Raw genomic sequence first — 14,321 nt, 5'->3', positions numbered from 1 at the left:
TACCTTTCCTGGTCCAGATTCCCATTTCTATTTCCCTTATGGGATCTTATCAGTCTCCTCATGGCCACTGGAAGAGGAGGCAGAGTACTACAGAGTGACGGGTGCTCTGGCAGAGGAGGGTGGGGCACTGGGGTGGGTAAAGAAGGCCTCCTGCACCACTCAGGTGGTGGTGGTGGGGGAACAGGTAGGCAAAAGCCAAGAGTGCAGGGTGTGTGCAGGAGTGACAGAGAGGCAGCTAGAGAGGTGGGCAGGGGCAGACCCGGCAGAGACTCTGTTCTGAGGACAAGGCAGGCCATGGAATGCTTCTGATCGGAGGAAGGGTGGAGTATGGTTTTAGCTAGGTCACTCTTAGGTCTTGGAAGAGGCCGGCTGGAGGCCAGGAGACCAGTGAAGAGACCACTACGGAGGTCTGGGGCAGAGGATGAGGTACAGGGTGGCTGGGGCAGGGGACGGGCCTGCAGAGAGGAGGATGATTCAGGGGAAATTTTTGAGTTAGGATGAAGAGCACAGGGATCAGGTGGGAGTAGGGGCCAGGGAGGATGCAGAAGTGATTTACAGGTGGTGGGGGCTCTCTCATGGCTCCCCTGCCCAACTTTTCCCCAGAGTTCAGCCGACGCTGGTGTGTCCTTAGTGATGGGGTCCTGAGCTACTATGAGAATGAGCGAGCAGTGACCCCCAACGGGGAGATTCGGGCCAGCGAGATTGTGTGCCTGGCAGTCCCCCCTCCCGACACCCACGGGTGAGCACCCCTGGGCACATAACTGACTAGTGTTGCTATAAGGTCCAGTCCTCCACTGGGGAGAGGGAAATAGGCCCAGAGAAGGGAAGGACCTCTCCAGGGTCACACAGCAAACTGGGGCTGTACGAGGGCTGACCCAGGTCTCCTGAGGCTGCAGCCCAAGGCTTTTCCACCACCCCTAGGGGTCTGGGGAGGGGCAATCACGGGGGCAGTGTGGAGGGGGCAGGGAATGGCAGTTGGTGGGGGGTGGGCTGGGGCTGAGTGAAGTGGGCCTGAGTCCTGGCCTATGTATTTACAGCTTTGAACACACCTTTGAGGTGTACACGGAGGGAGAACGGCTGTACCTGTTTGGGCTGGAGAGTGCGGAGCTGGCTCATGAGTGGGTCAAGTGCATTGCTAAGGTGAGCCTGGGTTAGCAGGGTGGGTGTAGGGCATGTCTGACAAGGGCAGGATGGGGCCTGCTGGCTGATCCGTGTATCCCAGCTCCCCTGTCTGATGGAGCAGGGGCCAGAGTGAGGGTAGCAGATATCAGGAAGGCTTCTCGTGCCAACAGCCTGACGCAATCTACAGGCCTCTGGGGGGAGGTCAGGAGACCTGTCTCAGCTCTGCAGAAGAAGGGCTGCGGGCCTTGCGTTCCGTAGGAGCTCTGTAAATGTTTAATAATAAATAAAATAACAGTTGGAGCCATCTTGGACAAGCATGCTCCTTATCCCTAGAGGTGTGCAAGCAGAGGCTGGAGGGAAGATACAGAGTCCCTCTGCCTTAGGGACTAGAGTCAGGTGCCCTCTGGGGTCCCCTGTGCCATCTCAGTCATTTCTCTGTGAGCCTCCTGAGGATCAATCCTCAGAGTCCTGGGGACCCAGATGAACCAGTCCTGGCTCCTCAGTAGCTCCCATGCAGGTGGGGGAGACAGATAGGTCCAGACCGCAGCATTAGTGCGATCAGTGCTACAACACAGGGCGAGGATGCTTTGGCACTGTGGGGGTCCAGAGAAGGGACATCCCTGATAGTATATGGTGAGGCCAGGGTCCAGGACAGGCAGCGCTGTTGGCTGATGCACCCTCCCCTGGCTGCCTCCCCCACCAGGCATTTGTGCCTCCCCTGGCCGAGGATCTGCTGGCCCAGGACTTTGAGCGGCTTGGGCGTCTACCCTACAAAGCTGGCCTGAGCCTACAGCGGGCCCAGGAGGGCTGGTTTTCCCTTACTGGCTCTGAGCTCCGTGTCGTCTTCCCAGAGGGGCCCTGTGAAGAGCCGCTGCAACTACGGAAGCTGCAGGAACTCTGTGCGTGCCCAGACCTGGGCCCCAACCTCCAGGGCACCCTATCCTGGGCTCCCAGGCCCCCAGCCCCTGCCTGGAAGTCTGAACTCTATCCCGGCCTGGCCAGAAGGAGCCAGCCTGCCTTCTCACAACCTCTCCTGCCCTTGGGGTGCATCTCAATGACCTCCTGTGTTGGTGGGTGGGTCCCAGGGTTGTGTGTGCCCAGAGAGCCTCAGGAGGGAGCAGGTTGGGGATCATGAACAAGGCCTCACCTTGACTGGCCCCTCCACAGCCGTCCAAGGGGACAGTGAGAACCAGGTGCTGGTGCTGGTGGAACGAAGGAGGTAAGCCCGGGCCTCCCTCAGGGGCTCTGAGAAGTCTGGGCTAGTCTGACAGTCCCTCAGTAATTGACTGTCCTGGCCCAGGACGCTGTACATCCAGGGGGAGCGGAGGCTGGACTTCATGGGTTGGCTGGGGGCCATCCAGAAAGCAGCAGCCAGCTTGGGGGACACGCTGTCAGAGCAGCAGCTCGGGGACTCAGACATCCCGGTGATTGTGTACCGCTGTGTGGACTACATCACGCAGTGCGGTGAGCCCCGCCCCGCGGCACAGGCCCCGCCCCTCGCCTGGTTCCAGGGAGCCCTGGGAAGTGGCCCGTCCTGGCGCCATGCCTAAGGCCCCAAACGTTTGGCCCCGCCCCGCCCCAGGCCTGACCTCAGAGGGCATCTACCGCAAGTGCGGGCAGACCTCTAAGACGCAGCGGCTGCTGGAGAGCCTGCGGCAGGACGCGCGCTCTGTGCGCCTCAAGGAGGGCGAGCAGAACGTGGACGATGTCTCCTCAGCGCTCAAGCGCTTCCTGCGCGACCTGCCCGATGGGCTGTTCACTCGTGCCCAGCGCCTGGCCTGGCTGGAGGCCTCAGGTGGGCCCTGCAGCCCTGTCTGCCATATCTCAGGGTTCCCAGCTCCTTCCCACGGGGCACTAGCACTTGGTGTGTGCCGGGCACGGCCGGCTCCAGCTCCCCGCCCTCCTTGCTGCTTATCCCCGCAGTCACTGTATACAGAGCCAGGGCCCCTCGAGCATGCCTCATCCTTGCCGAGTGCCTGGCCTACTTTGACTTGGAGAGCGCCAGGACTGCTTTCACCCAGCATGAGAGGCAGAGCAGCCACGGGGCAGGGAAGGTGGTTGTGGGGGTTTTCTGACCTGGTCTATCTCCCCCACCCAGAGATTGAGAATGAGGAAGAGAAGGTCTCCAGGTACCGAGAGCTCCTGGTGCGTCTGCCCCCTGTCAACCGGGCCACAGTGAAGGCCCTTATCAGCCACCTATACTGGTGAGGGGCAATACCACTGTGAAGCTGGGGGAAGGGGGTTGGGGCGGAGAAGATTCTTCTGCCCTCAACCTGGCTGACTGCCCTCCCCTGGGAACCAGGTACACCTGGGAACTAGGTATTGACTACAACCTGCCCAAATCTTGGACATTTTGTCTCTCAGCGTAATTCCTGCAGGTGGGAGAGTAGAGAATTTTTCAGCTTGGGACCAGGGTACCTTGACCAGATCTCCCAGCTTCCCAGCCCTCCTTGCCAGGCCCCAAGACATGGCCAGAAAGACTGTGCCTCCCCCCTTAGCTAGTGGTCCACAGTGATAGGCCAGTCTCTGTCAGAAGTCAGCAAGGTGAGATGGGTAAGTTCCAGGCCGGACTCTTCATTCAAGGGCTCCCTCCTTCCCTCTCCAGCGTCCAGTGCTTCTCAGACACGAACCAGATGAACACGCACAACCTGGCAATTGTATTTGGGCCCACACTCTTCCAGACAGACGGGCAGGACTACAAGGCTGGCCGTGTGGTGGAAGACCTCATTAACCACTATGTGGTGGTGTTTAACGTGCGTCCCCGGCCAGTGGGCAGTGGAGGGCAGGGCTCAGCCTCCCAGATGGCAATGGCCACCTGTACCTGCCTCTCTCCCCTTCCCAGGTGGATGAGGAGGAGCTGAGGAAGCAGCGGGAGGAGATCACTGCCATTGTGAAGATGCGAGTGGCTGGCACTGCCAGTGGGACCCAGGTGAAGGCTGAGGCCTGGGTGGGAGGCTCAGGCCAGCCACCTGTACCTGCTCCCCAGGCCTCTAGCTGGACCTTGTCTCCTTGTAGCATGCTGGTGACTTCATCTGCACAGTGTACCTGGAAGAGAAGAAAGCAGAGACCGAGCAGCATGTCAAGGTAGAGGCTGGGGACCTAGAAGCTAAGGGGTCAGAAGAATCAGGGCGGGTGGGCCAGGTGCAGATGGCCATGGGAGTGTCACTTCTATCCCAAGGGGAGCGCTGGTTTGGGACCTGTATCTCTGGCTGGTGCTGGTGCTTGCTTATAAGGACCACTCACAGACACCCCTCTGCATCCCAGGACTCCAGAGGACCCGAGAAGGGTGGGCTTAGGCCCTGAATCACAGCAAGGTGTGGCAGAGGCTGGGGATGGGACAGGTTGACCTCCTTATTTTTGGTCCCTGCAGATCCCAGCGTCTATGACAGCTGAAGAGCTCACCCTAGAGATCCTGGATCGCCGGAATGTGGGGGTCAGGGAGAAGGACTACTGGACTTGCTTCGAAGTCAATGAAAGGGAAGAGGCAGGTGAGTGCCTGCTGGGATTGGTGCAGAGTGCGATGTAGCCTGTCTCATCTGGGCTGCAGCCCCTGTCTCTTCTCCCCTACCCTATGTGGGAACGGGGCAGTGAAACAAGGTTTGGGTGGCAGATGTTGCTGTCACACTGATGAAGCCTGTGATCTCGGTGATGGTGACGGGTGCTGGGAGGGGTTGAGGTGATGCCTGTAATGTGGCTGTTAGGAGGGACAGGGAAGGGGGTAGATAGTGTTAGATGTGATGGTGCTTTCTTAGGTGTCAGTGAGGTGTCAGTGTTGCTTGCAGGGCTGCTGCTGCTGAATTTGATAATGGGATTGTGGGGTGACAGCACTCTTGGTGGTCATGACCATGCAGGAGAGGAGGATGGTGGCAGGGTGGGTGGGGGGTTAGGGTGGTTGTGATAGTATGACAGGCCCGTGGTGATGAGGGGGTGATAAAGGCATCTTATGGTGAAGGGTGGTCTTGCTGGCAGTAGGGAGTGTGGGTATATCTCTTTATTTGTTGAGTGCCAGGCACTGGGCTGGGGAGCCAGACATATAGTCCTTATCCCTGTCGTGGTTGGAGACATTAATATAATGATCACACCAATAAATGTACAACTACAGCTGCACTAACTGCTGTGAAGGAAAGACCCATGACATTGCTGGTGCTTCCCTGAGCTAGGACGTGAAGGAAGAGCAGGGCTTACTTGGTGAAGGGGGGAAAAGTGCTCCCAGGAGTGGGAACAGCACGAGCAAAACCCATGTGTGGTCACAGGCACAGCCCTTTAAGGAGATGAGGGCAGCAAGGGCTTGTGGCATGGGCGGCGCTGGAGATCCCGGCAGAAGCAGAGATGGCCACACGGGGCCTAGCAGCAGCGCAAGGCCGCGGCAGGGTTAGCAGTTAGGAGTTTACGAAGATTGCCACTTGCTGCTGGGCAGGGAGAGGAGGAAGCAGGGAAGTGAGAGTGCATGCAGGAGACCACTTTGAAGGTCATGGTTTAGTCCAAGGAGAAGACGGTAATGTGGGCCAGGGTGGCAGCAGTGCAGATGAACAGCAGAGAGATCTAAAATGTAGAGGATGAGAGGGAGTAGGGTTTGTTTCTGGCTTGAGCATCCTGGTGGGTGGTGGTGCTATTATTTCCCCTATGGGGGAAGATCACGGGCTTGGTTTGAGACATGTCAAGTTTGAGCAGCTTTGGTCACAGCCAGATGTGTCAAGCCTGAAGCTCGGTCATGGGGAGGGTGGTCATGACGGTGATGTAGCATGGTGCTAGCAGACGGTGGGAGTAGACAGTGGATGTGTGGGTGATATGTGCCCATGTACCAGCCCTTGGTGGTGTCAGGCCGTGTGACAGTGATGGCGTAACCTCTCCTCAGAGCGCCCCCTGCACTTTGCTGAGAAGGTGTTGCCCATCCTGCACGGGCTGGGCACAGACAGCCACCTGGTGGTGAAGAAGCACCAGTCCATGGAGGCCATGCTGCTGTACCTGGGTAGGTGGTGCCTTCAGGGGGGGCAGACAGGGTGGGACCCTCTATCCAGAGCCAGGGCAGGACCGGGTGGCACCAGACAGGAGCAGCTCAAGCAGAGGGTGCCAGATGGGCGAGCCTCTATGGGGGCTGGAGCAGAATGGGACAATTTCCTTCTTCCTGGGACCTGGCCCTGGGGCATCTGGGTCCAGCTAGGGGGTTGGTACAGCCCATGCCCACTCCATTCCTCCCCCAGCTAGCCGTGTGGGCGACACCAAGCATGGCATGATGAAGTTCCGAGAGGACCGCAGCCTCCTGGGCCTGGGCCTGCCCTCAGGCGGCTTCCACGATCGCTACTTCATCCTCAACAGCAGCTGCCTGCGGCTCTACAAGGAGGTCCGGGTAAGTGGCCTCACTAGGTTGTGCCCTGCCATGGGCACCTGCACCCCTCAGTGTGCTCAGACGTACCCTTGGTCTGCAAGTGGGAATATCCCTATCATGGTGTCTTGGGATGGCACAGCAGTGGGGAAGAGCTATAGACTCTTAGGGACTCTCTAGCTGTGGCCCTGGGAGGCCACTCTACTGTGCCCTGTAGCCTCACTAGGCCCTGGTACCTGGATGCCATCACATCACGCCCATAGTCTCTCACCCGTGCCCATGCCTTTGTCACAGCATTTGCAAGAACATGCTCTGTGGTGACAGCCCTGGCCCGTGCATGCCTTGTTGCATCACAGGTCGTACCCCTCCCAGCCCACGCTCCACACCCACTCTGTCCACATGCTAGTGTTCTCCCAGACCAGACTGCATCTTGGCACACCCCCCCATACATGCCACATACCCCCATGCACCACTGTGCTTGCTGTCCTGGCTCCAGACCTGGGACGACTTCTTCCATAACCCTGATCCTCTATCAAACAGAGCCAGAGGCCGTGGAGCGGGGCCCCTGAGACCGTGAGTAGCTGTGGGCCGACTGCCAGCTGCCTTACACCGCCTGGGGGGCAAAGTGAGCTGGGTGGGAGTGTGGGGATATAGCCAAGGCTCCCGGCCATCTCCAGGCATGGTTCCTTACCCCCTTGCTGGTCAGCACTGGTCCCCACGCCAGGGCCCATGGCCTAAGCTCCTGCCCTTCATCGCTAACCCCATTCCAGGCTCCTTTCCCCAGGATGGGGTCCCTTATCAATGTGATATTCTAATTTTCCGAAGGACTCTGTGGAAGTTAAGGAGCCAATAATGGAGGCCCCTAGGTTTGAATTAGAGCTCTGATCCTCATCTCCTGTCACCCCTGGAGCCAACATATTTCCAACCCTGGAGAGAGAGTTCCAGGACTATCAGAATGTCCTTGTTGCTACTGCCCTGTCCTAAAGTGTCCGGGTGGGACTAGAGAGGCTTATGGGACATGCCCCGCCTGCGGTAGGAGTCTTCGCTGTAGCCCTGGCAGGTTGCCCAGCCTTTGCCCACTCTGGAGATGGTGCTCATCCACTCCTCCCTTGGGGCTGCCCTGTTCCTAGGGGACTAATTCTGCCTAGGAGAAAGCCTTTGCTCAGGTTCAGCTGAGAATCTGCCTCGCATCATGCCCTGTGGGGCCCACCTGTGCCTCGGGGGGCGGGGTGGGGGGGAGTGTCACAGAGTATAGATGCCCTGCAGAGGTGAGCAGCAGTGACATGGTTCCAAGCCCATGGGTCCCTTCTGAGCTGTCCCACCAGTGTCTTCAGCCCTTTTTGCCTCTTGCATCTCCTGAGGACATCTGGACAGGTCTTGTCTTCCATGGAGGGAGCAGAACCTTCACTTCCTCTCTTTGCACTTTGTACCTCTATTAATGCAGCCTGGGCTCCTGCTGACCCTTGTGGGAAACACTTCTCTACTCTCCTTTGCCTCCCTCTGTGATCACAGCCTCACTTCTGAGGCTGTCTGCCCCTCCAAGTCAGTCCTCTTGGTTCTGAGATGTTATCTCCCAGACCCCCTCTCTCTAGGGGTGCTTGGCCCCATGGAGCAGAGCAAGACCATCAGTGTGGACAGAAAGGAGGGAGGATGGTTGAGGCACCTGGAAAAGCAGTTGCTGACCCTTTGCCATGGAGGAGAGAGGCAGGAGAGCTAGAAAAAGGGAACAGACCTAATGTTCCCTAAAGAAGCAGGCTTGGTTCCTGGCCCCTCACACACTGATATATATAACCTTCACTACTGTTCTGAGAGGAAAGGTGTTATCCCCATTTTACAGGTGAGAAAACAGGCTTTGAGTAACTTGCCCAGGGCCATCTGTAGGTGGTAGAATGGGATTTGAACCCAGATTTGTTAGTGTCAAAGCTCACACTTTGCATTCCTGGAAGACAGGAATTCAAGGACCCAGCAGGGAGGGGCTGTCCAGTGCAGTTAAGTGCTGCTGTCCATACCCTAGTGACAGCCAGCACCGCTAGCCTGGCAGAAGCTCCGAGCATGTGTGATGTGCTTACCGAGGTGTTGGTAATTCTGGTATTTGTTGGTTTATGGTATAAGACAGATATTTGAAACTGGGACAGTCCCAAGCAATTCAGGGTATGTGGCCACTCAAGCCTTATTCTAGCAGTCTGCTGTTGCTAAAGACCCAGAGGCACCTGGGAAAGGCACACTCTAGAAATATCTTGATTCCAGCAGAGGTCCTTAAGTTGCAAGGGTGAATTTCATTCTCTACCAGTGACTTTGTACCTTGGAGATGCTGGAAACCTGAGCTCTTTGATTAGAAATGAAGTCCTTGGGGGGGTTCATGCTCAAAAAGAAATTGCATTGACTGACACCCCCACTTCCCTGACCCCCTCCAACTTCCTGTCTCAGGCACTCTCGTGTCACACACATGCCACGCATACACCATGCACGCCAGCACCTGGGAAGGCAGAGGCCCGAGGGTTTTGTTTTCAGACTGTCAAGGAGCCATAGACTGCCTTGATGCCTCGATTCCTGCAATTCTCTCTGTGCTTGACTGGGACTGGCATTACTGTCACATCCACGGGCCTGTCCCTTCCACCCTCGACTCACTTGACTGCTAGCTTCCAGTTCTTTTCTCCTCCCACCCACAGCCTGTTTTCCATTCCCAAAGCCTGATTCCCTGCATGAAGCCCAGTGTTCCTACATCCTTGCTTTGCCATGCCCAGAGCCTTGTGTTTTCCATGCCTGCAGCCTGATCGCTTTTTCAGCGTCTGTTGCAGTCTTTCCACTCCCTCTTCCCAATATCTTCTGGTTTGCAGGCGGGTTCTGCCCTGCTTGCATGTAGGTTTCTTCCTTGTCCCATTCTCCCCATACCTTGTTTCCTCTGTATCTATCCACAGCCTGCTCACCCTTCCCACTGCTCAGTTTCCTCCCTGTCTATAGCCCTGGTTGTCCCCTGCCTGCAGCCTAGTTTGTTCCAGGCCCTCTTTGGCACATGTCAGGTCAGGCTATATGTAGAGGACTTGGGGCTCTGCCATCAGGCCCTTGTCTTTAGGAGGTATCAGAGTAAAAGCAGGGTGAAAGTCCTTACTAAGGCCCTCCTAAGCCACACCCCTTCTGACAGCACGGAAGTCTCCATCAATCCCTAGGCAGCCCATCCTTTTGTGGTATCACAGGGAAGTCCACCAGTTCCTGAAACTTTCCAGCTCCCCTGGTTCCCATAGTCCCCTCTCTGGTTCGTGCTGAGGAGCCATGCCTGGCGGTGGCTGGGAGCAACGGTGGGAAACAGGGTGGAAGCAGCTCAATCTTTGACCCCCAGTTTCGGCTGTAAGTGAATCCCCCTCCCCTGCCATTCACCCTGGCACCCCTATGGGCTCCAAGGGTGCCTGGTAGGGGGAGGGCTTCAAGCAAGTGGCCCCCAGGGCAGGAGGAAGGCTTATTAGCTCGACCCAACCAGCCTCTTCCTTGGGGGTCATTGCTCCCATCCCTCTGCCTCCAAGCCAGCCTGCTCCTTCCAAGCCCAGACCTATATGCAGAGGTGGGGGCCAGAGGTGAGCATACTGATGACCTGGTGCCCTTCCTCAGTACATTGGTCTCTCGGTTCCTGACCTGAACTATTGGGAAGTTCTTCGTTTGGTCTATGGAACAGCTGTCCTGCTTCAGCTCGAGTCATTAGCCTTTTCCTCATGGAACCAAAGAGCTAGTAGCTGCTGATCCCCTTCTGTTCACACGGTCAACCTTGGAGCCTCCATGGGGCAGGGAGGGGTGAATGAATAACCTAAGCAGCCAACCAGGGTGCTCAGGTTGCACCTGCTCGTTCCAGCTTGGTGCTGGAGGAGGCCGTGCAGCCCATCTCCCTCTGTGTGCAGTCTCATGCAGGCTGATACTACAAATCGATTCTCTAATTTGCAGGGCAGCAGGGTGGGGCTGGGATTCGCTGCTTTGGATGTCCCAGTTGAGATGGCTTCCTTGGGGACTGAGGGTTGACTGTCTGATGCTGCTGCAGGGCCGAGAGGCCTGGGGGCGGGTTGGGCTGGTTGGGAACAGGGAGGGCTTCCTCAGGAAGGCTTCCTGGAGGAGGCGACCTGTGCTGGGCTGCAGAGAAGGGTGGGGAGTGGTAGGAGGGAGGTGCCCAGTCAGGAGAACTGCCCAGATGCCCACTCAAACAGACTGAAGTGCCCTCTTCTCCCTTCCTGCATCCCAGAGTCACCGGCCTGAGAAGGAGTGGCCCGTCAAGAGTCTCAAAGTCTACCTGGGAGTGAAGAAGAAACTCCGGCCACCCACCTGGTGAGTTGGGACTGAGGAGACAGGCTTGCAGCAGGGGCCTGTGGGGGCTCAGAAGTGATGGGGAGGCACAGCTGGATGCCCTTGATGGAAGTCAGGGCAGAGGTTCTGAAGGTGTGGTCCCCCAGACCAGCAGCATCACCAGGACATACCTTAGAAGCACAAATCCTCAAGTCCGACCCCATTCCTACTGAGTCACGGGTTCTAGGGGTGGGGCCGGCACTCTTTTAATAAGCTGTGTGGGGAACTCTGATGCCCGCTCATGCTTGAGGACCACTGGCTTGTATTAAAATCCCATCACTGCCTGTATCTGGGGCCTCTCTGGGCCCCAGTTCCTGTATCTGTAGAAGAGAGAAAATAATGGCACACCTGCTTCCCGGGTGGTTGTACATTTTAGGAAGTTGAAAGTGATGCATGCCACTATTGCCATTATGAATTGCAGTCACCGGACTTGGTTTTCTGACTGTCTCCTCATCTGCTGGCTGTGCCTGGCTGTCTCTCTGGGACTGGGGCAAGCCTGGACTGGGGGTAGAGGGAGCCCAGGGCCTGGGAGGCCCATGGAGGCAGAGAGAAAACTATTGGATGTCCTACTCTTGTGAGAGGGCCTCACTCTGACCCAGGCTTCTGGGCTCTGTCCTGGCAACCTGGGTGTGGAGGCCTCTGCAGGCTGTCAAGCAACCCCATTTCCTCCCCTCCTCCTCTGCAGCTGGGGCTTCACAGTGGTGCATGAGACAGAGAAGCATGAGAAGCAGCAGTGGTGAGTGAAGGCTCCATCCTAACACTCCAGGCTGAAGAGAGATGGTAGCACGTCCCCCTTGATTGGGTCCCCAGTCATAGCCCAGATGTGTGCCCTGCTGGCAGAGCCTGGGCTGGGAAGATGGGCAGGGTGTCCCCCACTCAACCAGCCCTTTGGCAGTGTCCAGACCTGTGCCCCACCCTGCAGGTACCTCTGCTGTGACACGCAGATGGAGCTCCGAGAGTGGTTTGCCACCTTCCTCTTTGTGCAGGTACCAGGTGCAGGGTCTGGGGTGGGGTCCCTGGAGGCTTCTTTTATAGAGAGTGGGTACGTTTGGGCCTTCACTATTCAGGCCACCCATCGCTTGAAGGAGATTTTGAGTTGCTTTTAATGCATTGGTTTGTTTATTCAGTAAACACTTGCTAGTGCCTACTGTAGTCCAGCCCTGAGCCAGGCCTGCTAGGGACAGAGAGCACACAGATCCCTGCCCTCAGGCACTCTCCACGTGAAAAGGAAAACAGGCCCAGTGTGATCAGCAAGGTGGAGACAAAGGAAAGCCCAGGGACCTCAACCTGGTGGGTTGGATGGAGGTGGCAGCAAGGAGAGGGTGTCACAGGGGCTGAGTCTTAGGGGATGAGGGAGAATGCACCCCAAACGAAGAGGAGGCGGATGGCTTCCAGGTGGAGGACAGTTTATGCAGAGGCATGGGGGTGTGAAGGAGCAATACAGACTGTCCAGTGGAGTGACAAGGAAGAAGCCAGGAGTGCTAGAAGCTGGCACTGGAAAGAATCTCAAAGAGCCTCAAAGGCCATGCCAAGGAAGCTGAACTTGACCTGGTGGGCCGTGGGGAGCCCCAGGAAGGCTTTCAGCAAGAGAGAGTCGCGTGTGTGGCTTACATCGGAGAGGGCTCACTCTGGGTGTGGTTGCGGGGGAGGAGGGACAGGGCGGTGCCCAAAGGTGAGCAGGCGGCTGCAGTGTCCTTGGCAGGAATGGGTGGGGGTGTCTCCTGAGCCAGAGCAGGGCCAGAGGCCAGGTTAGACTTAAAGCAGATGAGTTATGACAAAGATTTTTAAATGAGGGCTCAGAATTGTTTAGGGTAAAGGCAGACAAACCTATCAGGACCCTGGACTGAGTTCTTTCTTGGAGCTAAGTTTTTCTTTTAGCTCTGAGCTCCCTGGTAATCAAGGCCTAAAGGGAAACAGGGTGAATTCTATAGTTCTTTGTTCCTGGTAAGAGGAGGCTCAGATATGTTCCTCTAGGAGAAATGTTTTCTTGGTGCTGCATTCTTGGAGAGGTTTGTGGATCCGGAGATGGGAGTTGTTGAGTAACAGAATTGGCTGTGTTTTGCCAGGGATACAGTCATGTTCTCCTCACAGCTGCTTCTCATATCGGCTGGGATCAAAGCTGAGGGTGTCACCTCAGTTCATAGCTGGAGGCATTTCTGGGAAGGGTGGGCAGATCCGGAGCTGAGTGTCTGGGTGAGCTGACGCTGAGCCCAGGCCCCAGCCCCCTCCTCTGCCTGCTCCCCAGCACGATGGCCTGGTGTGGCCCTCAGAGCCCTCCCGTGTGGCCCGGGCCGTGCCTGAGGTCCGGCTGGGCAGTGTCTCCCTGATCCCCCTGCGTGGCAGTGAAAATGAAATGCGCCGGAGTGTGGCTGCCTTCACCACGGACCCACTTTCTGTGAGTGGCTCTCCCTCCCAGCGGGGGGCTGGGGACCCAGCTGGATGCCCTCTACCCCACAGCTCACCTCTGAGCACCCTCCGGGCCCCTCCCTCCATCCCTGGCAGGACCCTTTGGTTCACATGGTTCCCAGAAGTCCCCTTACTGGCCCTGGGGACCCCAGCTGACTCGAGCACTCTCGGCCGGAAGTCGAGAGTGACTGCAGAAGCTTCAGCCGGGAGCCTGGCCCCTCTGAGCCTCCGCAAAGTACTCACAGAATCTGGGCTTCTGCCGTCTACAGCTCCTGCGCAACGTCTGAGCAGGGAGCCCACCCTGGCTCTGGGACTCTCCGCTGGACGCCTTCCTGTCCTGACGCCCTCATGCCCCGAGAGCCTGGTGCGAGCCAGCAGGGGGCGCATGAGGAAGCTGCACCCACGTCCCACTGCCTCCATCCTGACGGCAGCATGGGGTTCCCTGGCCGGGAGTGGGGTGCAGCAGGGTCTGCCTGGGCAAGAACCCCTCCCAGCTCTGTCCAGGTGCTCAGCCCTCTTGGCCTGACCTGCTTACCCCCAGTGTCACTCACCCTGAGTCTGTGGCGCTGGAGAGGTGTGCATCCATCAGGAGCGCTGGAGGACCACCATCCTTTCCATGGCTTGCGGCCATGGGGCCCCCGCTGGAAGGGAGCCCCCTGGCAATGAACTCTAGGACAGCAAAAAGTGGGTGCTCTACAAGAACACTCAGCTGGGTGGGGAGGGAGCTCTTGGGTAAGTTTCGACAGAGCTGAGAGCTGGACTTTGTGGACTTCAGCCCCCCTTCCAATCTGGGCTGATTGGGAGGGTCCAGGCTGCCTGATGCCCCTTCCCCACTTTGGGGGCTTTTTGATAATATAAATATATCTGTATATTTTACCCTGTGGTGCTGAGGTCTGTAATTGGTTGAGGGGATCAGGTATCCTGGGGACAGGAGGTCAGGAAGCCCAGAGGTGAGTGCCTAGGGCCTAAAGCTGGGACCTGGATTCTGGTCTCTCCAGGCACTGAGCCTGCTCCCCGCCGTCCCTATTGTACTTCTGGGCAGCCAGGCTGGGATGCCAGTCCTGACCCAGACCCGGATGGACCCCAGCTGGCCCTAAGCTCCTGTCCTTGCTGTGGTCTGAGTCTGGGCTGGGGCCTGGACGTGGCC

The 14,321-nt window shown here is 57.6% G+C and overlaps 1 protein-coding gene across 10 annotated transcripts in view; it reads left to right on the top strand.

Moving 5' to 3' along the window:
* ARAP1 (ArfGAP with RhoGAP domain, ankyrin repeat and PH domain 1) overlaps positions 1-14,050 on the top strand; it is a 63,403-nt gene extending 49,353 nt beyond the window's left edge. For 8 of the 10 annotated variants that reach the window (XM_076002287.1, XM_076002292.1, XM_076002290.1 and 5 more), the window contains 19 exons: positions 604-739; positions 1,038-1,140; positions 1,826-2,021; positions 2,290-2,341; positions 2,423-2,586; positions 2,705-2,917; positions 3,221-3,326; positions 3,728-3,875; positions 3,965-4,051; positions 4,138-4,206; positions 4,493-4,610; positions 5,978-6,091; positions 6,324-6,469; positions 6,986-7,018; positions 10,668-10,750; positions 11,454-11,504; positions 11,691-11,754; positions 13,014-13,163; positions 13,444-14,050. In XM_076002287.1, coding sequence (XP_075858402.1) covers positions 604-739; positions 1,038-1,140; positions 1,826-2,021; positions 2,290-2,341; positions 2,423-2,586; positions 2,705-2,917; positions 3,221-3,326; positions 3,728-3,875; positions 3,965-4,051; positions 4,138-4,206; positions 4,493-4,610; positions 5,978-6,091; positions 6,324-6,469; positions 6,986-7,018; positions 10,668-10,750; positions 11,454-11,504; positions 11,691-11,754; positions 13,014-13,163; positions 13,444-13,461 — 2,051 coding nt within the window. In that variant the 3' untranslated portion in view covers positions 13,462-14,050. The other 2 variants (XM_012744889.3, XM_076002293.1) reach the window with 2 other exon arrangements.
* The last annotated feature ends 271 nt before the right edge of the window (positions 14,051-14,321 follow it).

The sequence above is a fragment of the Microcebus murinus genome, chromosome 4 (genome assembly GCF_040939455.1).
Source record: "Microcebus murinus isolate Inina chromosome 4, M.murinus_Inina_mat1.0, whole genome shotgun sequence".
In the NCBI taxonomy this organism is placed as follows: Eukaryota; Metazoa; Chordata; class Mammalia; order Primates; family Cheirogaleidae; genus Microcebus; species Microcebus murinus.
Note: the sequence above shows the minus strand (reverse complement) of the source record. Positions and strands in the feature narration are given on the sequence as shown.